Raw genomic sequence first — 23,709 nt, forward strand, 5'->3', positions numbered from 1 at the left:
TCTTTTCTGGTAGTGAATGGCAGGTGACAGCTACAAAAAATAGCATATGCATAATCATTATGATTGTGTTGACAACAAAATTAAAAAATAAAAGCCTAAGGAACTCTGTGCATTAATATTTCTAATATTCACAATTGTGAATCATTTAAAAAACGAATACAGTAGAATTAGGCTGTGAAACTGATCAAATACCATAAGCCCTATTCAAATTCGTGACTGAATTTCCAGGATGGAGACAATTTTATTCTGTTTAAGAAACTGATCTCTGTCGTAACTAGAAATCCCAGCTCAGTGATAGAAACTAGCCATGTTGGCAGATTATTGCTTTACAGTTTAAAAAGTAATTAATTAATGTGGTCACAAATAATATCTTGGCTTTCAGACCATAATATGCTTTTAACAGTTTACTGAAAAAATGTTTCCTGCAGTTTAGCTCCAAAATGAAAATGAAATGGTTTCATTTTGTGTATGTCAAGGGTGTCCACTTTATAGAAATTCAATTTTAAAACATTGTCGAAATGACAAACCACTGGAAATACAGGTCTATCTAACCTCTAACTCATTAACAATGTTCATTGCTGTTGTCCTTAAACATTTCAGAAATTTTAATTAAGAAAATAAAGCAATTGTTCCCTAGACTCATCTTTTGTGTTCTGTTCGCTGTGAATCAGAAAGGTGCTGTTCTTGAAGTCCAGTCAGTCTCTGTTATCTTTCTTCCCAAGAGGAATTCCATCCAATTCCATCAAACTTCTTTTTCTTCTGCTCGCCTAAGGATGAACTGAAATGAAGCAATTAGTATTTCAGTGGCAGAAAATAGGCTGTCATATACACCTCTCCGGTGCTTTTGATGCACAAATGGTGTCCTGCCAAAACAATCTTCTGTTTGGTAATGTTGGGCAGTTTCAAAAGAAGCTTATCAAAAATCTATTTTGTAGATAATGAAAGAAAATAATAATAAAATCAGAGTAAGAATTATTATCCAGACTTATCTTTCTGTTCTCTTTCAATAAGAACGGTGTCATTAATGAAGTCCAGTCGGTCTCATTCCTTCTCTCTTCCCAAGAGGCTGCCCGTCTAATGCTGCTGAAAACTCCATTGTCCATTCTGGGAATGCTGTGCTGTTCAGATAGTGTCAACAAATTTAAGAAATGGTTCACATCTTTAAATCTTTTTTTGTTTTGTTTAAAGCATGTGGCATTTTTTAGCAGTAACAAATGGAACAGGAACAGGAGCAGGAAGCTAAAAACACAACGGAGCCAGGCACAACCAGGACCCGGGCTCACACGATGCGGAGATCAGGTGCAGAGCCTCGAGTGAAGTGAGCGCCTGGCTTTTAAAGTTGAACTGAAACAGGGTAGGAACAAGGAACAGATGCGGGGAATGAGGCAAATCAGGAAGGGCTGGAGCGCCCTTAAGAGTAGGGGTTTGTGATTGTGATACAGGTTGGCATATTTATTTTATTTTATTAGGTAGATTCTTTTCAACATGCTTTTACATAATATGTTGTAACAATGATTTCAAAAAGAAACTACAGAAGCCTTACAAATTAAAAATATCTCACCGTGCCAATGTGTCTTCAGGCTTCCCATGTACAAAAAGGCCCAAGGACTCCAGCAGTCTTACAACCACTGTCCTGTTTGCCTCACCAGACACGATCTCTATTCTGTTGTAATCCACGATGACCCCGTTTTTCAGGTGATTTATCATGTCCTTCCTCGCCTGTTGAGAGGTCATCCTGATCTCCTCTGCCGTGGAGAGGCAGAGGAGATAAAAGCTTTATTTTATGATCATTCGTCCAACCACTCCAGAGATTGTCCTTCTCCATTAAACGACTTCCTGGAGACACCGTAATCATATAGGAGCTCTTCTCCCACTACAATCTCTCTTTTTGCCAAGAACAGAATTGTTATGTCAGTCTTTTCGTCAATTACAAAAGATTCTTTAATTGGTCTGAGGTTGGCTTTTTTGTTTGAATGATTTATGCGCCTTCCAATTGTGTCCATATCCGGGTGGCAGGTGCAGTGTTCTTCACGCGAATCAATGCACATTTTTTGTTTAGGTCCATCAAAAAAGAATAGATATCCCATGTCTCCTTCTGCCATCTGTGCCATTAGGGCTTCTCCAGCTGTCTTTGTGATAACCTTGCCATGGTAATCACATACCACCTCTCCCTTCTGGAAACGCCTGGAAGTTATAACCTTCTTCCCTTTCACAGGATCGTCAACGATGTGCAGGCCTCTCCAGGTTTGGAGTTTTACCAGATTTTCAATGTCCTTGCCATTTGGTTGGACTTCTACATGCGGCTTCCAGTTCTGAAGTACCTCGGACACAGCTGGTGTATTGGTTGACCATCCCATTTTTTCTATATAATGGGTCACTTGGCTTTCTGTTGGTAACCGTCTATTGTATTGATCTGTAGTGAGATATCAGAAATCCACCCAAAGAATATATCCAGTAATAGACTCTTGAAATATTACTCTTTAAAAAGGGAAGAAATCCTGTTCTTACCGAATATGTTCTGTTGCCTCCTTTTCCTCTGCTCAGCTCTCCATCTATTGTAACAGTGGCGATCGTGAATGCCGGTCACTCTCAGGCGCTCTTTCTTTCTAGGAGGCTGCCCATCTAATGTCACGGGAAAAATCTGTATCAGCTTCTGGAAGGCTGCAGCATCATCCATCTTTGGGCATCTATATGCAGCAGCTGCCACAGTGGACCTATTTATAAAAAGAAAACTTAAATATCTCAGATCTAAGACAGAGTGGCTAAAAGGTAACTGAAAGAGGGATATTGAATTAAAACTTACCGTATAGCAGCTGTACGTTCTTGTCCATAGCCTGAAGATTGCTCTCCTGATGATGAACTGAAGTTTAAAAAAATATGAGAAATTTATGTTTATCCTAAATATTGACTTTCAAATACTGAATTTGGATATCACTGTGACACTTACAGAGATCCTGCTTCTACAATGCCATGAATTAGTTCGCTGGCTGAGCACATGTCCTCATCTGTCAGCCTTCTGGCTAGGTTTTCAACAGTTCCATTTGAAACACCTAAATAATCATTCAGGACAGTTTTCTGATCAATAGGTAGCTTCTTTATTTCCATTTCAAATGCCCTTCTTGCAACATAGCAAGTAATCAGTGGTAGGTGGTACCTGCAAAACAAACATATATAAAATAGTTGTTTTCAAGCCACAGAAAAGTAAAAAGAAAATACATCAAAATAATTATATAATTCAATTTACTTCTCATGCAGTCTTCGCAGATCATAGGTAGGATTGTGAACTGGTTCTCCTCCTGCATACACAAAAAAATGTTCTATTTCCATCCTGCAGTTTGCATCACAGCGTAAGTTAATGAAGTAGCAGTGAAACATCTGAGAAAATAAAAAAAATAAAAATGCAGTTTAAATGCAGTATTCTTCACATACCATTGAATGCTAAAGACAGTTTTTAGCAATGAAATATCAAAATATAACCTTCAACTCACCTTTTCCTCTTCTTCATTTAGTGCAAAGGAAGCTAGTCGCTGAGTTGCAGCCATGCGCTCTTTGACAGAGATTATTACCCTGTTTTGCCCACTTTTATTCACAACAATTTTTCGCCGTATCCAATCCAGGACCTGAATTCAGAAGATTTTTTTAGTACAAATATTAATTAAAAACAATTTCTCGAAAAGAACATCTATAATCAAAATTCTTGGTTGTATGAAGGGATGCTTACTGTCATATTCTTTACCACCCCTGGGCGCTGAAGGTGCTTCAGCTGGAGAATGGCCTGCAGGTAAAGCATCACAACAATCCGTTCACTTGTGGTGATGTCTGCAGAGGCGTGTGTCTTGCCCAGTATCCGCTGCACATCTTTCTTTGCAACACTCAACACCTTCAAGCAATCGCTTAGTTTAGGTGGAGGACTCTGCAGCTGTGTTAGTCTGGGGGAGAGAGAACAATACTATCAGCCTCCAAAAGGCAAAATTCATGTGTTTGAATAGAAAAGCAAGTACAAGTTGAACCAACATTTAATAAGTAAAGTACCTCTTTCTGGTTATTTCCTGTCTGACACTCTTGTTGTTTCTCTTTTTTATATCCTTTAGATTGCTCTGGAAGTCTATTAAACTCTTAGCTAGACTGGGATCCTCCACTTGCAGGTTAGTGTTTTTTCGGATGAAGAGCAGGAATCTGCTGATATTAATGATATAACCTGCAATGGTCTGGTGAGACAACCCAGTCATCTTCAACTGGGAAACAAATGTCTGCATTTTGGAAATGTCCTTCAGAAAACTTAAGGAAACATCTGATGGATCCATAAAAAACAGGAACCTGGAGACATTTTCAACCTGAAAAACATATATAGAGAAAGTCATTATTTTTATGACCAACATCCTGTGAAGTTTAAGCCGAGTAAAACCATGTACCAAATACCTACCTCCTTGGAGCAGTTTACCATTCCCAGGCCCTGGATAAGGTATTGTTTAAAGCCAGCCAGGAGAGGAGAATCAAGAGAGTGTTTTCTGTAAAGTCCAGCCAGGGCAACTCTTTTTCGGAGAGCTTTTAGATTACCTTTAACTGACACCCTGTAGATATAAGACACATGGACAATTACATGTATTATAAGTGTTTCCGTTTTCTTAGTTGGCTTCTGGGAGAAAATGGCTTTAGATGTGGCCCTGTGTGAATGTGTATATCTACCAATTCACTGACATCCCAATTAAGGCTACATTTTTTCTTGCCTCTGTGAAACAAAATCTAATTTTATACATACAACGTGCAAATAAAAAATAAAGCACTAGAAACCCTATTGAGCAGAGAGTCTTACTGTTCCCCATCTTCCCCTTCCTCCTCCGCTTCTGCTTCAGTTTCTGGAGCAGCCTCTGGCATCTCTTCCTCCTGGACAGTGGCCTCTTGCTCAGGGCCGCTGGAATGCAGGTAGATTCTTTTCAACATGCTTTTACATAATATGTTGTAACAATGATTTCAAAAAGAAACTACAGAAGCCTTACATATTAAAAATATCTCACCGTGCCAATGTGTCTTCAGGCTTCCCACGTACAAAAAGGCCCGAGGACTCTAGCAGTCTTACAACCGCTATCCTGTTTGCCTCACCAGACACAATTTCTATTCTGTGGTAATCCACGATGACCCCGTTCTTCAGGTGATTCATCATGTCCTCCCTCGCCTGTTGAGAGGCCATCCTGATCTCTTCTGCCGTGGCGTGCTTCATACACGCCCTCTTCAAGTGAGCAGGAAGCTGATCAAAAGTATTCAGGCACATCTTGCACACCAGGGGAATCCTCGCGGGTTTCCTTTGAAAATAAATTATACCATCTGTGTATAGAAACAAGCTAAGACTGATTTCTTAAATTATCCTTAATTTTCTCTCTCATAGTTTGAGCATAATGATTTCATTGTATTTATATAAGAATTGGTCATTGCTCCAAAATAAATAATGGTTTCATAAAAAAGTGAACACTTACTTGGTCTCAGTCACAGACTTTCCAATAGGAGCCATTGTGGAGTTCAGCAACTGCAGGTCCTAGAAGTGGGGAAGGAATTTTAAAAGAGAAATTGAATTACAATACAGAAGGAATGGCTGAGGGATCACTGAAATATATATATATACAAATTCCAAAGACTGAGTCCATATAGAAACAACTACCTTTCATATTCAGTATAAGATGGAAGATGAATTGGCCCTGAAAATCCACTGCAATGAGAAACTGCTCATGCCATTGCATATGAACAAACATACATTCTCATCTATATTCATTTGCAGTTACACTATTGCAATTAATCAATTAATCACATGATGAGATTCTTGATATTAGATTAGTAAAAACAATATCAATGCACTGAGAGACGCTTAAGAATAAAGATGCATCTGCCTGACTGCATATTAGTTTTAAAAGGTTATCAGCAAATGCATTTAAAAGTAAAAATATAAAGTCTTACCTCTTGATCGTAGTGGTGATTCAATATCCAGGACCTTAGTCAAGTCTCAGAGTTACTGTACCTCCTGTCTCGATTGCAGGTGAAAAGTGAAAGGTATATTGCACTCAGCAGAAAGTTACCCCGAGCAAAGACTCCACCCCTCCCAGAAAACAGCACTCCCCTTTGGCAAAGCAGTGGGTGGAGGAAGCCTTTGCTACCATTATCAAACACAGAAATCGTTATAATTTAATTTTAAAAACATGGCTAAGCATGGGTTTAAAGTATATTCAACGGTGCAAGTGCATTCAAAGAAATAGAGTTTCCCAAGCCCTCAGAAAGAATTGCCATTTCTAAAGATGTCTAGTTTCAAGCATTAACATCCAAAGTACCTGTCTTAGCTGGAGCAGGGAGTTTGCTAAGCCACCTGAAAGAATTACCATATCCAAAGATGTCTAGCTTCAAGCATTAACATCCAAAGTACCTGTCTTAGCTGGGCCAGGTAGTTTGCCAAGCCATGTGAAAGAATTACCATTTCCAAAGAAGTCTGTTGTAAGCCAGGTTCAATCATGACCATCCAAAGTACCGGTCGTCCCTTGGGGCGAGAGGGTTTCCTGTGTGTCTAGGATGTGTACTTCCCTTAAATAAAGGGTGAATATGGGTACCATAGGTATTAAATCTCTCAAAGCTCAGAGTTAAACTAAAAAACCCTTGGTAAGTGTGTTATAACATGGATGGGTATTTATAGTCCAGTGCCTCCTATTTGGTGTCCCCTGAAGGCGTTTTGAACCCAGCAGGTGACACTGATTTAGTTTTACTTGGCCCTGATTATACAATAAAGGATAAGTAACCAGAAAGAGGTGGTATTTCGATTTTACAGTACATAAAAAAATACATACTTTCCACAGCTCAGCATGCACATGGTGAGATTCCTGATATTAGATTAATAAAAAATATCAAGGCACTGAGGCTAATTAATAAAGATGCTTTTGACTGACTGGACCTTGGAGCAAGGTGTGTAAATTACAACAGACATCTTTAGAAATGGTAATTCTTTCAGGTGGCTTGGCAAATTTACTGCCCCACCTAAGACAGGTACTTTGGATGTTAATGCTTGAAACTAGACATCACAACTGATCGTATTTTACTAGAGATTCTGTTTGGGATTCAGATGTGCATTCGGACAGCAATCCCTTTCAAGAAATGATACGTTCTGGATGAGGTCAAAGGTGCCGGAACACTGTATTTAGGATGCGATTGTGTGTCTCCTGCTTCAACGCAGTGATATACTGTATATTGATGTGCTCCTGTAATTTCTTGGTACATGCCCAGGGCAGTAAGCAGTCTGAGGATTTATTTCCAGACGGCATAGAGCAGTGAAGCAGTGAAGTAGTGCAACACACTGGATCATTATATTATTAGAATCTATTTGTTTAACATGCACGGGTCTGTCTCAATGGATGCAGTGCTCCTGAAAGGGCTCTCAAACCCTGCATTTCAGATGCCTAGCTGTATCCCTCACATGTGGCACCTCAGAATGACTTCTACTTTATTCTACTTAAATTATTACATTATACACAATTTGAGTTCATTTTTAAAAGTAAAGGGTAATGAAAGGAATGAAAGATATGTAGCAATCACATTGTAACAGGGGTGACAGTGACTTTTTGCTTGTACTAAGCATTAGTACCTAAGTCCACTAGTGGACTTCTGGTACCTTTAGGGTACGGTGTTCCCTGAAGGGCTCTCAAACCCCGCATTTCAGATGCCCAGCTGTATCGCTGATGTGTTGCACCTCAGAATCACTTTTAAACCTTACATCTGGTATCTTTAATCCCTATTGCTCAACACATGGTGAAAGTATTGCATACATGTGTCTGAAAATGAGCAATGGGCCCCTGAGAGACTCATTTGCCTGATTCACAAATGATCACATTTGACTAGAGATTCTGTTTGGGATTCAGTTGTGCATTCTGACAGCAATCCCTTTCAAAAAACGATACATTCTGGATGAGTTCAAAGGTGCAGGAACACTGTATTTAGGATGTGTTTGCAGATATTCTGTGTCTCTAGCTTCAACACAGTGATATTCTTGATATTAGATTAGTAAAAACAATATAAATGCACTGAGAGACGCTTAAGAATAAAGATGCATCTGCCTAACTGCATATTAGTTTTAAAAGGTTATCAGCAAATGCATTTAAAAGTAAAAATGTAAAGTCTTACCTCTTGATCGTAGTGGTGATTCAATATCCAGGACCTTAGTCAAGTCTCAGAGTTACTGTACCTCCTGTCTCGATTGCAGGTGAAAAGTGAAAGGTATATTGCACTCAGCAGAAAGTTACCCCGAGCAAAGACTCTACCCATCCCAGAAAACAGCACTCCCCTTTGGCAAAGCAGTGGGTGGAGGAAGCCTTTGCTACCATTATCAAACACAGAAATCGTTATAATTTAATTTTAAAAACATGGCTAAGCATGGGTTTAAAGTATATTCAACGGTGCAGGTGCATTCAAAGAAATAGAGTTTCCCAAGCCCTCAGAAAGAATTACCATTTCTAAAGATGTCTAGTTTCAAGCATTAACATCCAAACTACCTGTCTTAGCTGGAGCAGGGAGCTTGCTAAGCAACCTGAAAGAATTACCATATCCAAAGATGTCTAGTTTCAAGCATTAACATCCAAAGTACCTGTCTTAGCTGGGCCAGGTAGTTTGCCAAGCCATGTGAAAGAATTACCATTTCCAAAGAAGTCTGTTGTAAGCCAGGTTCAATCATGACCATCCAAAGTACTGGTCGTCCCTTGGGGCGAGAGGGTTTCCTGTGTGTCTAGGATGTGTACTTCCCTTAAATAAAGGGTGAATATGGGTACCATAGGTATTAAATATCTCAAAGCTCAGAGTTAAACTAAAAAACCCTTGGTGAGTGTGTTATAACATGGATGGGTATTTATAGTCCAGTGCCTCCTATTTGGTGTCTCCTGAAGGCGTTTTGAACCCAGCAGGTGACACTGATTTAGATTTATTTGGCCCTGATTATACAATAAAGGATAAGTAATCAGAAAGAGGTGGTATTTCGATTTTACAGTACATAAAAAATACATACATTCCACAGCTCAGCATGCACATGGTGATATTCCTGATATTAGATTAATTAAAAATATCAAGGCACTGAGGCTAATTAACAAAGATGCTTTTGACTGACTGGACCTTGGAGCAAGGTGTGTAAATTACAACAGACATCTTTAGAAAAAGTAATTCTTTCAGGTGGCTTGGCAAATTTACTGCCCCACCTAAGACAGATACTTTGGATGTTAATGCTTGAAACTAGACATCACAACTGATCGTATTTTACTAGAGATTCTGTTTGGGATTCAGATGTGCATTCGGACAGCAATCCCTTTCAAGAAATGATACGTTCTGGATGAGGTCAAAGGTGCCGGAACACTGTATTTCGGATGCAAATGTGTGTCTCCTGCTTCAACGCAGAGGCATATATAGATGTTCTCCTGTAATGTCTTGGTACATGCCCAGGGCAGTAAGCAGTCTGAGGATATATTTCCAGACGGCGTAGAGCAGTGAAGCAGTGAAGTAGTGCAACACACTAGATCATTATATTATTAGAATCTATTTGTTTAACATGCACGGGTCTGTCTCAATGGATGCAGTGCTCCTGAAAGGGCCCTCAAACCCTGCATTTCAGACGCCTAGCTGTATCCCTCACATGTGGCACCTCAGAATGACTTCTACGTTATTCTGCTTAAATTATTACATTATACACAATTTGAGTTCATTTTTAAAAGTAAAAGGTAATGAAAGGAATGAAAGATATGTAGCAATCACATTGTAACAGGGGTGACAGTGACTTAATGCTTGTACTAAGCATCAGTACCTAAGTCCACTAGTGGACTTCTGGTACCTTTAGGGTACGGTGTTCCCTGAAGGGCTCTCAAACCCCGCATTTCAGATGCCTAGCTGTATCGCTGATGTGTTGCACCTCAGAATCACTTTTAAACCTTACCTCTGGTATCTTTAATCCCTATTGCTCAACGCATGGTAAAAGTATCGCATACATGTGTCTGAAAATGAGCAATGGGCCCCTGAGAGACTCATTTGCCTGTTTCACAAATGATCACATTTGACTAGAGATTCTGTTTGGGATTCAGTTGTGCATTCTGACAGCAATCCCTTTCAAAAAACTATACATTCTGGATGAGTTCAAAGTTGCAGGAACACTGTATTTATGATGTGTTTGCAGTTATTCTGTGTCTCTAGCTTCAACACAGTGATATATATATATATATGCTCACTGATTTTTTGGTACATGCCCAGGGCAATAATCATTATGAGGATTTATTTCCAGATGTGCTAGAGGTAGTGTTGTGAAATACTTCATCACACTGGATTGCAGGTTTAAACCCCCTGCACTCTTACTCCTTAAAAACCAACAAATGCAGATATGTAGCAATCACATAGTAACAGGGGTTACAGTGACTTAATGTTTGCACTAGTAAACTTCTGGTACCTTTAGGGTACGGTGTTCCTTGAAGGGCTCTCAAACCCCGCATTTCAGATGCCTAGCTGTATCGCTGATGTGTTGCACCTCAGAATCACTTTTAAACCTTACATCTGGTATCTTTAATCCCTATTGCTCAACGCATGGTAAAAGTATTGCATACATGTGTCTGAAAATGAGCAATGGGCCCCTGAGAGACTCATTTGCCTGTTTCACAAATGAACATATTTGACTAGAGATTCTGTTTGGGATTCAGTTGTGCATTCTGACTGCAATCCCTTTCAAAAAACGATACATTCTGGATGAGTTCAAAGTGCAGGAACACTGTATTTATGATGTGTTTGCAGTTATTCTGTGTCTCTAGCTTCAACACAGTGATATATATATATATGCTCACTGATTTTTTGGTACATGCCCAGGGCAATTATCATTATGAGGATTTATTTCCAGATGTGCTAGAGGTAGTGTTGTGAAATACTTTAACACACTGGATTGCAGGTTTAAACCCCCTGCACTCTTACTCCTTAAAAACCAACAAATGCAATTTACGAATGCAATACGAATGCCCCCGGCCGTCCCTCTTAATCATGGCCCCAGAGGACAAGATGCAAAGGAAAAGCTACAAACCCTGACAGCTACTCACCCAGCCATCCCCCACAGCTGCCAATCTCCAACACCTCCCCCATTAACACCTCCAGCACTGAAAGTGCTATGTGCACCATCCCCCAGGCCAGGCTGACCAGGCCAGTGCAACACACTTGATCATTATATTATTAGAATCTATTCTACTTAAATTATTACATTCTACACAATTGGAGTTCATTTTAAAAGTAAATGGTAATGAAAGGAATGCATTTTCATAAGAAAGATAATACCGATATGCATGTGATAATCTTCCTTATATCATGTAGTGCGTCATTTGGTCACTTTGTGGGCTTGAAATACAAAGAAAATCATGTTCAATGGTACAAGATAAATACAAATCTTAAGCTTTTATTTTAATTAGATTTGTTTATAAAGCATAAGCAATCATTTATTACATTAATATATGTGAAAATAACGTTTTAGCATCATACGTTTAGTATATTTAGTCTCTAATGCTGAAAGAAATGATCATTTGTTTAACATGCACGGGTCTGTCTCAATGGATGCAGTGCTCCTGAAAGGGCTCTCAAACCCTACATTTCAGATGCTTAGCTGTATCCCTCACATGTGGCACCTCAGAATGACTTCTACTTTATTCTACTTAAATTATTACATTATACACAATTTGAGTTCATTTTAAAAAGTAAAAGGTAATGAAAGGAATGGAAGATATGTAGCAATCACATTGTAACAGAGGTGACAGTGACTTAATGCTTGTATTAAGCATTAGTACCTAAGTCCACTAGTGGACTTCTGGTACCCTTAGGGTACGGTGCTCCCTGAAGGGCTCTCAAACCCCGCATTTCAGATGCCTAGCTGTATCGCTGATGTGTTGCACCTCAGAATCACTTTTAAACCTTACCTCTGGTATCTTTAATCCCTATTGCTCAACGCATGGTAAAAGTATCGCATACATGTGTCTGAAAATGAGCAATGGGCCCCTGAGAGACTCATTTGCCTGTTTCACAAATGATCATATTTGACTAGAGATTCTGTTTGGGATTCAGTTGTGCATTCTGACAGCAATCCCTTTCAAAAAACGATACATTCTGGATGAGTTCAAAGGTGCAGGAACACTGTATTTAGGATGTGTTTGCAGTTATTCTGTATCTCTAGCTTCAACACAGTGATATATATATATGCTCCCTGATCTTTTGGTACATGCCCAGGGCAATAATCATTATGAGGTTTTATTTCCAGATGTGCTAGAGGTAGTGTTGTGAAATACTTCATCACACTGGATTGCAGGTTTAAACCCCCTGCACTATTACTCCTTAAAAACCAACAAATGCAATTTACGAATGCAATACGAATGCCCCCGGCCGTCCCTCTTAATCATGGCCACAGAGGACAAGATGCAAAGGAAAAGCTACAAACCCTGATAGCTACTCACCCAGCCATCCCCCACAGCTGCCAATCTCCAACACCTCCCCCATTAACACCTCCAGCACTGAAAGTGCTATGTGCACCATCCCCCAGGCCAGGCTGACCAGGCCAGTGCAACATACTGGATCATTATATTATTGGAATCTATTCTACTTAAATTATTACATTCTACACAATTGGAGTTCATTTTAAAAGTAAAAGGTAATGAAAGGAATGCATTTTCATAAGAAAGATAATACCGATATGCATGTGATAATCTTCCTTATATCATGTAGTGCGTCATTTGGTCACTTTGTGAGCTTGAAATACAAAGAAAATCATGTTCTATGGTAAAAGATAAATACAAAACTTAAGCTTTTATTTTAATTAGATTTGTTTATAAAGCATAAGCAATCATTTATTACATTAATATATGTGAAAATAACGTTTTAGCATCATACGTTTAGTATATTTAGTCTCTAATGCTGAAAGAAATGATCATTTGTTTAACATGCACGGGTCTGTCTCAATGGATGCAGTGCTCCTGAAAGGGCTCTCAAACCCTACATTTCAGATGCTTAGCTGTATCCCTCACATGTGGCACCTCAGAATGACTTCTACTTTATTCTACTTAAATTATTACATTATACACAATTTGAGTTCATTTTAAAAAGTAAAAGGTAATGAAAGGAATGGAAGATATATAGCAATCACATTGTAACAGGAGTGACAGTGACTTAATGCTTGTATTAAGCATTAGTACCTAAGTCCACTAGTGGACTTCTGGTACCTTTAGGGTACGGTGCTCCCTGAAGGGCTCTCAAACCCCGCATTTCAGATGCCTAGCTGTATCGCTGATGTGTTGCACCTCAGAATCACTTTTAAACCTTACCTCTGGTATCTTTAATCCCTATTGCTCAAGCATGGTAAAAGTATCGCATACATGTGTCTGAAAATGAGCAATGGGCCCCTGAGAGACTCATTTGCCTGTTTCACAAATGAACATATTTGACTAGAGATTCTGTTTGGGATTCAGTTGTGCATTCTGACTGCAATCCCTTTCAAAAAACGATACATTCTGGATGAGTTCAAAGTTGCAGGAACACTGTATTTAGGATGTCTTTGCAGATATTCTGTGTCTCTAGCTTCAACACAGTGATATATATATATGCTCACTGATTTTTTGGTACATGCCCAAGTCAATAATCATTATGAGGATTTATTTCCAGATGTGCTAGAGGTAGTGTTGTGAAATACTTCATCACACTGGATTGCAGGTTTAAACCCCCTGCACTCTTACTCCTTAAAAACCAACAAATGCAGATATGTAGCAATCACATTGTAACAGGGGTGACAGTGACTTAATGCTTGTACTAAGCATTAGTACCAAAGTCCACTAGTGGACTTCTGGTACCTTTAGGGTACGGTGTTCCTTGAAGGGCTCTCAAACCCCGCATTTCAGATGCCTAGCTGTATCGCTGATGTGTTGCACCTCAGAATCACTTTTAAACCTTACATCTGGTATCTTTAATCCCTATTGCTCAACACATGGTGAAAGTATCGCATACATGTGTCTGAAAATGAGCAATGGGCCCCTGAGAGACTCATTTGCCTGTTTCACAAATGATCACATTTGACTAGAGATTCTGTTTGGGATTCAGTTGTGCATTCTGACAGCAATCCCTTTCAAAAAACGATACATTCTGGATGAGTTCAAAGGTGCAGGAACACTGTATTTAGGATGTCTTTGCAGATATTCTGTGTCTCTAGCTTCAACACAGTGATATATATATATATGCTCACTGATTTTTTGGTACATGCCAAGGGCAATAATCATTATGAGGATTTATTTCCAGATGTGCTAGAGGTAGTGTTGTGAAATACTTCAACACACTGGATTGCGGGTTTAAACCCCCTGCACTCTTACTCGTTAAAAACCAACAAATGCAATTCACTACTAAAAATTACTGCATTTTCTCCTAGAAAGAGCTCTCAATTAATGAAATGCCCCATTGAACTGGCCCTGATTATACAATGCAAGGAGAAGTCTTCTAAGCCAATACTTGTAACCAGAAAGAGGCTGTATTTCAATTATACAATATACAAAACAATACCATTTAACACAAAGATATAGTCCACACCTCAGCATGCACATGATGAGATTCTTGATATTAGATTAGTAAAAACAATATCAATGCACTGAGAGACGCTTAAGAATAAAGATGCATCAGCCTGACTGCATATTAGTTTTAAAGGGTTATCAGCAAATGCATTTAAAAGAAAAAATGTAAAGTCTTACCTCTTGATCGTAGTGGTGATTCAATATCCAGGACCTTAGTCAAGTCTCAGAGTTACTGTACCTCCTGTCTCAATTACAGGTGAAAAGTGAAAGGTATATTGCACTCAGCAGAAAGTTACCCCGAGCAAAGATTCCACCCATCCCAGAAAACAGCACTCCCCTTTGGCAAAGCAGTGGGTGGAGGAAGCCTTTGCTACCATTATCAAACACAGAAATCGTTATAATTTAATTTTAAAAACATGGCTAAGCATGGGTTTAAAGTATATTCAACGGTGCAGGTGCATTCAAAGAAATAGAGTTTCCCAAGCCCTCAGAAAGAATTACCATTTCTAAAGATGTCTAGTTTCAAGCATTAACATCCAAACTACCTGTCTTAGCTGGAGCAGGGAGTTTGCTAAGCCACCTGAAAGAATTACCATATCCAAAGATGTCTAGTTTCAAGCATTACCATCCAAAGTACCTGTCTTAGCTGGGCCAGGTAGTTTGCCAAGCCATGTGAAAGAATTACCATTTCCAAAGAAGTCTGTTGTAAGCCAGGTTCAATCATGACCATCCAAAGTACCGGTCGTCCCTTTGGGCGAGAGGGTTTCCTGTGTGTCTAGGATGTGTTCTTCCCTTAAACTTGGCCCTGATTATACAATAAAGGATAAGTAACCAGAAAGAGGTGGTATTTCAATTTTACAGTACATAAAAAATACATATATTCCACAGCTCAGCGTGCACATGGTGAGATTCCTGATATTAGATTAATAAAAAATATCAAGGTACTGAAGCTAATTAATAAAGATGCTTTTGACTGACTGGACCTTGGAGCAAGGTGTGTAAATTACAACAGACATTTGTAGAAATGGTAATTCTTTCAGGTGGCTTGGCAAATTTACTGCCCCACCTAAGACAAGTACTTTGGATGTTAATGCTTGAAACTAGACATCACAACTGATCGTATTTTACTAGAGATTCTGTTTAGGATTCAGATGTGCATTCGGACAGCAATCCCTTTCAAGAAATGATACGTTCTGGATGAGGTCAAAGGTGCTGGAACACTGTATTTAGGATGCGATTGTGTGTCTCCTGCTTCAACGCAGTGATATACTGTATATTGATGTGTTCCTGTAATTTCTTGGTACATGCCCAGGGCAGTAAGCAGTCTGAGGATTTATTTCCAGACGGCATAGAGCAGTGAAGCAGTGAACTAGTGCAACACACTGGATCATTATATGATTAGAATCTATTCTACTTAAATTATTACATTATACACAATTTGAGTTCATTTTAAAAAGTAAAAGGTAATGAAAGGAATGTATTTTCATAAGAAAGATAATATCGATATGCATGTGATAATCGTCCTTATATCATGTAGTGCGTCATTTGCACACTTTGTGGGCTTGAAATACAAAGAAAATCATGTTCTATGGTACAAGATAAATACAAAACTTAAGCTTTTTTTAATTAGATTTGTTTATAAAGCATAAGCATTACATTACATTAATATATGTGAAAATAACATTTTAGAATCATACGTTTAGTATATTTAGTCCCTAATGCTGAAGGAAATGATCATTTGTTTAACATGCACAGGTGTGTCTCAAAGGATGCATTGCTCCTGAAGGGCTCTCAAACCCTGCATTTCAGATGCCTAGCTGTATCCTTCAAATGTGGCACCTCAGAATGACTTCTAACCTTACCTGTGGTGTCTATAATCCCTATTGCTTAATGCATGGTGAAAGCTTTGTATATATGTGTCTAACAATAAGGAATGGGCCCCTGTGACACTCATTTGCCTGTTTCACAAATTATCATATTTTACTAGAGATTCTGTTTGGGATTCAGATGTGCATTTGGACAGCAATCCCTTTCGAAGAATGTTACGTTCTGGATGAGGTCAAAGGTGCAAGAACACTGTGTTTAGGATGTGTTTGCAGTGATTCTGTGTCTCTAGCTTCAACACAGTGATATATATATATATGCTCAGTGATTTATAGGTACATGCCCAGGGCAATAAGTAGACTGAGGATTTATTTCCAGACGGCATACAGCTTTGATGCAGTGAAGTAGTGCAACACACTTTATCATTACATAATAAGAATCTATTCTACTTAAATCATTAGGTAGGTTAGGGTTACGGTTAGGTGCAGGAGCACTGTATTTAGGATGTGTTTATATATATATATATGCTCACTGATTTTTTGGTACATGCCCAGGGCAATAATCATTATGAGGATTTATTTCCAGATGTGCTAGAGGTAGTGTTGTGAAATACTTCATCACACTGGATTGCAGGTTTAAACCCCCTGCACTCTTACTCCTTAAAAACCAACAAATGCAGATATGTAGCAATCACATTGTAACAGGGATGACTGTGACTTAATTCTTGTACTAGTAAACTTCTGGTACCTTTAGGGTACGGTGTTCCCTGAAGGGCTCTCAAACCCCGCATTTCAGATGCCTAGCTGTATCGCTGATGTGTTGCACCTCAGAATCACTTTTAAACCTTACCTCTGGTATCTTTAATCCCTATTGCCCAACGCATGGTGAAAGTATTGCATACATGTGTCTGAAAATGAGCAATGGGCCCCTGAGAGACTCATTTGCCTGTTTCACAAATGATCATATTTGACTAGAGATTCTGTTTGGGATTCAGTTGTGCATTCTGACAGCAATCCCTTTCAAGAAATGATACGTTCTGGATGAGGTCAAAGGTGCTGGAACACTGTATTTCGGATGCGATTGTGTGTCTCCTGTAATGTCTTGGTACATGCCCAGGGCAGTGGCATATATAGATGTGCTCCTGTAATGTCTTGGTACATGCCCAGGGCAGTAAGCAGTCTGAGGATTTATTTCCAGACGGCATAGAGCAGTGAAGCAGTGAAGTAGTGCAACACACTGGATCATTATATTATTAGAATGTATTTGTTTAACATGCACGGGTCTGTCTCAATGGATGCAGTGCTCCTTAAAGGGCTCTCAAACCCTGCATTTCAGATGCCTAGCTGTATCCCTCACATGTGGCACCTCAGAATGACTTCTACTTTATTCTACTTAAATTATTACATTATACACAATTTGAGTTCATTTTTAAAAGTAAAAGGTAATGAAAGGAATGGAAGATATGTAGCAATCACATTGTAACAGGGGTGGCAGTGACTTAATGCTTGTACTAAGCATTAGTACCTAAGTCCACTAGTTGACTTCTGGTACCTTTAGGGTACGGTGTTCCCTGAAGGGCTCTCAAACCCCGCATTTCAGATGCCTAGCTGTATCGCTGATCTGTTGCACCTCAGAATCACTTTTAAACCTTACATCTGGTATCTTTAATCCCTATTGCTCAACGCATGGTAAAAGTATTGCATACATGTGTCTGAAAATGAGCAATGGGCCCCAGAGAGACTCATTTGCCTGTTTCACAAATGAACATATTTGACTAGAGATTCTGTTTGGGATTCAGTTGTGCATTCTGACTGCAATCCCTTTCAAAAAACGATACATTCTGGATGAGTTCAAAGTTGCAGGAACACTGTATTTATGATGTGTTTGCAGTTATTCTGTGTCTCTAGCTTCAACACAGTGATATATATATATATATGCTCACTGATTTTTTGGTACATGCCCAGGGCAATAATCATTATGAGGATTTATTTCCAGATGTGCTAGAGGTAGTGTTGTGAAATACTTCATCACACTGGATTGCAGGTTTAAACCCCCTGCACTCTTACTCCTTAAAAACCAACAAATGCAGACACACATTCGCATCCGAAATACAGTGTTCCAGCACCTTTGACCTCATCCAGAACGTATCATTTCTTGAAAGGGATTGCTGTCCGAATGCACATCTGAATCCCAAACAGAATCTCTAGTAAAATACGATCAGTTGTGATGTCTAGTTTCAAGCATTAACATCCAAAGTATCTGTCTTAGGTGGGGCAGTAAATTTGCCAAGCCACCTGAAAGATTTACCATTTCTAAAGATGTCTGTTGTAATTTACACACCTTGCTCCAAGGTCCAGTCAGTCAAAAGCATCTTTATTAATTAGCCTCAGTGCCTTGATATTTTTTATTAATCTAATATCAGGAATGTGATATTGTAACACTGTGGAATGTATGTATTTTTTATGTACTGTAAAATCGAAATACCACCTCTTTCTGGTTACTTATCCTTTATTGTATAATCAGGGCCAAGTTTAAGGGAAGAACACATCCTAGACACACAGGAAACCCTCTCGCCCAAAGGGACGACCGGTACTTTGGATGGTCATGATTGAACCTGGCTTACAACAGACTTCTTTGGAAATGGTAATTCTTTCACATGGCTTGGCAAACTACCTGGCCCAGCTAAGACAGGTACTTTGGATGGTAATGCTTGAAACTAGACATCTTTGGATATGGTAATTCTTTCAGGTGGCTTAGCAAACTCCCTGTTCCAGCTAAGACAGGTAGTTTGGATGTTAATGCTTGAAACTAGACATCTTTAGAAATGGTAATTCTTTCTGAGGGCTTGGGAAACTCTATTTCTTTGAATGCACCTGCACCGTTGAATATACTTTAAACCCATGCTTAGCCATGTTTTTAAAATTAAATTATAACGATTTCTGTGTTTGATAATGGTAGCAAAGGCTTCCTCCACCCACTGCTTTGCCAAATGGGAGTGCTGTTTTCTGGGATGGGTGGAATCTTTGCTCGGGGTAACTTTCTGCTGAGTGCAATATACCTTTCACTTTTCACCTGTAATTGAGACAGGAGGTACAGTAACTCTGAGACTTGACTAAGGTCCTGGATATTGAATCACCACTACGATCAAGAGGTAAGACTTTACATTTTTTCTTTTAAATGCATTTGCTGATAACCCTTTAAAACTAATATGCAGTCAGGCTGATGCATCTTTATTCTTAAGCGTCTCTCAGTGCATTGATATTGTTTTTACTAATCTAATATCAAGAATCTCATCATGTGCATGCTGAGGTGTGGACTATATCTTTGTGTTAAATGGTATTGTTTTGTATATTGTATAATTGAAATACAGCCTCTTTCTGGTTACAAGTATTGGCTTAGAAGACTTCTCCTTGCATTGTATAATCAGGGCCAGTTCAATGGGGCATTTCATTAATTGAGAGCTCTTTCTAGGAGAAAATGCAGTAATTTTTAGTAGTGAATTGCATTTGTTGGTTTTTAACGAGTAAGAGTGCAGGGGGTTTAAACCCGCAATCCAGTGTGTTGAAGTATTTCACAACACTACCTCTAGCACATCTGGAAATAAATCCTCATAATGATTATTGCCCTTGGCATGTACCAAAAAATCAGTGAGCATATATATATATATATCACTGTGTTGAAGCTAGAGACACAGAATATCTGCAAAGACATCCTAAATACAGTGTTCCTGCACCTTTGAACTCATCCAGAATGTATCGTTTTTTGAAAGGGATTGCTGTCAGAATGCACAACTGAATCCCAAACAGAATCTCTAGTCAAATGTGATCATTTGTGAAACAGGCAAATGAGTCTCTCAGGGGCCCATTGCTCATTTTCAGACACATGTATGCGATACTTTCACCATGTGTTGAGCAATAGGGATTAAAGATACCAGATGTAAGGTTTAAAAGTGATTCTGAGGTGCAACACATCAGCGATACAGCTAGGCATCTGAAATGCGGGGTTTGAGAGCCCTTCAAGGAACACCGTACCCTAAAGGTACCAGAAGTCCACTAGTGGACTTTGGTACTAATGCTTAGTACAAGCATTAAGTCACTGTCACCCCTGTTACAATGTGATTGCTACATATCTGCATTTGTTGGTTTTTAAGGAGTAAGAGTGCAGGGGGTTTAAACCTGCAATCCAGTGTGATGAAGTATTTCACAACACTACCTCTAGCACATCTGGAAATAAATCCTCATAATGATTATTGACTTGGGCATGTACCAAAAAATCAGTGAGCATATATATATATCACTGTGTTGAAGCTAGAGACACAGAATATCTGCAAAGACATCCTAAATACAGTGTTCCTGCAACTTTGAACTCATCCAGAATGTATCGTTTTTTGAAAGGGATTGCTGTCAGAATGCACAACTGAATCCCAAACAGAATCTCTAGTCAAATGTGATCATTTGTGAAACAGGCAAATGAGTCTCTCAGGGGCCCATTGCTCATTTTCAGACACATGTATGCGATACTTTCACCATGTGTTGAGCAATAGGGATTAAAGATACCAGAGGTAAGGTTTAAAAGTGATTCTGAGGTGCAACACATCAGCGATACAGCTATGCATCTGAAATGCGGGGTTTGAGAGCCCTTCAGGGAACACTGTACCCTAAAGGTACCAGAAGTCCATTAGTGGACTTAGGTACTAATGCTTAGTACAAGCAAAAAGTCACTGTCACCCCTGTTACAATGTGATTGCTACATATCTTTCATTCCTTTCATTACCTTTTACTTTTAAAAATGAACTCAAATTATGTATAATGTAATAATTTAAGCAGAATAAAGTAGAAGTCATTCTGAGGTGCCACATGTGAGGGATACAGCTAATCATCTGAAATGCAGGGTTTGAGAGCCCTTTCAGGAGCACTGCATCCATTGAGACAGACCCGTGCATGTTAAACAAATAGATTCTAATAATATAATGATCCAGTGTGTTGCACTACTTCACTGCTTCACTGCTCTATGCCGTCTGGAAATATATCCTCAGACTGCTTACTGCCCTGGGCATGTACCAAGACATTACAGGAGCACATCTATATATGCCACTGCGTTGAAGCAGGAGACACACATTCGCATCCGAAATACAGTGTTCCAGCACCTTTGACCTCATCCAGAACGTATCATTTCTTGAAAGGGATTGCTGTCCGAATGCACATCTGAATCCCAAACAGAATCTCTATTAAAATACGATCATTTGTGAAACAGGCAAATGAGTCTCTCAGGGGCCCATTGCTCATTTTCAGACACATGTATGCAATACTTTTACCATGCGTTGAGCAATAGGGATTAAAGATACCAGAGGTAAGGTTTAAAAGTGATTCTGAGGTGCAACACATCAGCGATACAGCTAGGCATCTGAAATTCGGGGTTTGAGAGCCCTTCAAGGAACAGTTTGAAGTGCAGGAACACTGTGTTTGCAGTTATTCTGTGTCTCTAGCTTCAACACAGTGATATATATATATGCTCACTGATTTTTTGGTACATGCCCAGGGCAAAAATTATTATGAGGATTTATTTCCAGAGGTGCTAGAGGTAGTGTTGTGAAATACTTCACTACACTGGATTGCAGGTTTAAACCCCCTGCACTCTTACTCCTTAAAAAACAACAAATGCAGATATGTAGCAATCATATTGTAGCAGACACTCGTTTGCCTTTTTCACAAATGATCATATTTTTCTAGAGATTCTGTTTGGGATACGGATGTGCATTCTGACAGCAATCTCTTTCAAAAAATGATTTTACCTTATCGCGGCTTTGCCCTTCTTGCCTCTTTGGACAAGATCTCCATCTTGTGGTCGTTGTTGGTAATGTCTGGACAATATCTCCGTCTTGTGGTCGTTGTTGGTAATGTCTTCTTATGCCCTTTTTTATTTCAATTCTCTATTAGTTGATTCTAGAATCTCTACAATAGAGTTGAAAACATCAGTTTTATAGCAGACAATATGACATTATTTATAGTCCAATTAGGAATTTATTACCCTGTTTTTAACATAATAACAAATTAAAATTGATTTAAACTAAGTTTGGAACACCAGGGAACATAAAAAAAGATTTTTAGGAAAACCATGAGGTTCTCTGTGTCCTATGCCTGTAAGGGGAGGAAGCTAGAATCCTTTGATTTTTCAAAATTTGAAAATAAACATCATATAACAACAGCTTTCATTCCTAGGAGTGAAAAATAACCATTTTTGAAGACATAGTAGTTTCTAAAACACTACAATGAAGTTAAAAACATCAGTTATATTACATTATTTTTAGTGAAATTAGTCATTTATTTCACTATTTTTAAAATAATCTCTAATTAGAAGTGATTAGAATTAAGTTTGGAACAACAAGGAACACAAAAAAAAAGATTTTAAGAAAAAAATTATGTCTTCAGTGCCAGGTGCCTGCAAGGGGAGAAAGCTAGAATCCTACCCAGGCTCCTGGAGCTCTGGCCTGGCTAAAGGAGGCCGAATCCATCCCCTTCAAAGCTCCATGAAAAATGATCATTTAAAATTTGAAAAAAAAAAACATCATATAACAACAGTTTTCACTCCTAGGAGTGATAAAAAAACATTTTTGAAGACATATTAGTTTCTAAGACACTACAATAAAGTTAAAAACCTCCGTTTTATATTGCATTATTTTTTGTGAAATTAGTCATTTATTGCACTATTTTTAATAAAATCTCTAATTAGAAGTGATTAGAATTAAGTTTGGAACAACAAGGAACACAAAAATAAAGATTTTAAGGAAAAAAAAAATTTCTTCAGTGCCAGGTGCCTGCAAGGGGAGAAAGCTAGAATCCTACCCAGGCTCCTGGAGCTCTGGCCTGGCTAAAGGAGGCCGAATCCATCCCCTTCAAAGCTCCATGAAAAATGATCATTTAAAATTTGAAAAAAAAACATCATATAACAACAGTTGTCATTCCTAGGAGTGAAAAACAACCATTTTTGAAGACATATTAGTTTCTAAAACACTACAATAGAGTTAAAAACCTCCTTTTTATATTACGTTATTTTTTGTGAAATTAGTCATTTATTGCACTATTTTTAATAAAATCTCTAATTAGAAGTGATTAGAATTAAGTTTGGAACAACAAGGAACACAAAAAAAAAGATTTTAAGGAAAAATTTTTTTTCTTCAGTGCCAGGTGCCTGCAAGGGGAGAAAGCTAGAATCCTACCCAGGCTCCTGGAGCTCTGGCCTGGCTAAAGGAGGCCGAATCCATCCCCTTCAAAGCTCCATGAAAAATGATCATTTAAAATTTGAAAAAAAAACATCATATAAC

The 23,709-nt window shown here is 38.7% G+C and overlaps 1 protein-coding gene across 1 annotated transcript; it reads right to left on the reverse strand.

Moving 5' to 3' along the window:
- Window positions 1-1,787: 1,787 nt before the first annotated feature.
- LOC148810905 (uncharacterized) lies at window positions 1,788-5,506 on the reverse strand. The gene is made up of 12 exons (XM_088908833.1): window positions 5,472-5,506; window positions 5,016-5,300; window positions 4,814-4,912; window positions 4,424-4,571; window positions 4,033-4,334; window positions 3,722-3,929; window positions 3,489-3,620; window positions 3,245-3,375; window positions 2,948-3,154; window positions 2,804-2,860; window positions 2,509-2,714; window positions 1,788-2,413 (listed from the first exon to the last, which is right to left on the reverse strand). The coding sequence occupies exons 1-12, from the start codon at window positions 5,504-5,506 to the stop codon at window positions 1,788-1,790; spliced, it is 2,436 nt and encodes an 811-aa protein (XP_088764959.1).
- Window positions 5,507-23,709: the final 18,203 nt, after the last annotated feature.

Source organism: Atractosteus spatula (assembly GCF_055471065.1).
Source record: "Atractosteus spatula isolate fAtrSpa1 chromosome 17 unlocalized genomic scaffold, fAtrSpa1.hap1 SUPER_17_unloc_3, whole genome shotgun sequence".
Lineage (NCBI taxonomy): Eukaryota > Metazoa > Chordata > Actinopteri > Semionotiformes > Lepisosteidae > Atractosteus > Atractosteus spatula.

Excerpts from the sequence above, each read along its gene's own strand:
- LOC148810905 (XM_088908833.1), bottom strand. The coding sequence starts at position 5,506 with ATGGCTCCTATTGGAAAGTCTGTGACTGAGACCAA. Across the intron at positions 3,621-3,721 it reads GGGTGGTAAAGAATATGACA|GTCCTGGATTGGATACGGCG; the intron begins GTAAGCATCCCT and ends TTCTGAATTCAG. Across the intron at positions 3,155-3,244 it reads CTGCGAAGACTGCATGAGAA|GTACCACCTACCACTGATTA; the intron begins GTAAATTGAATT and ends TTTGTTTTGCAG.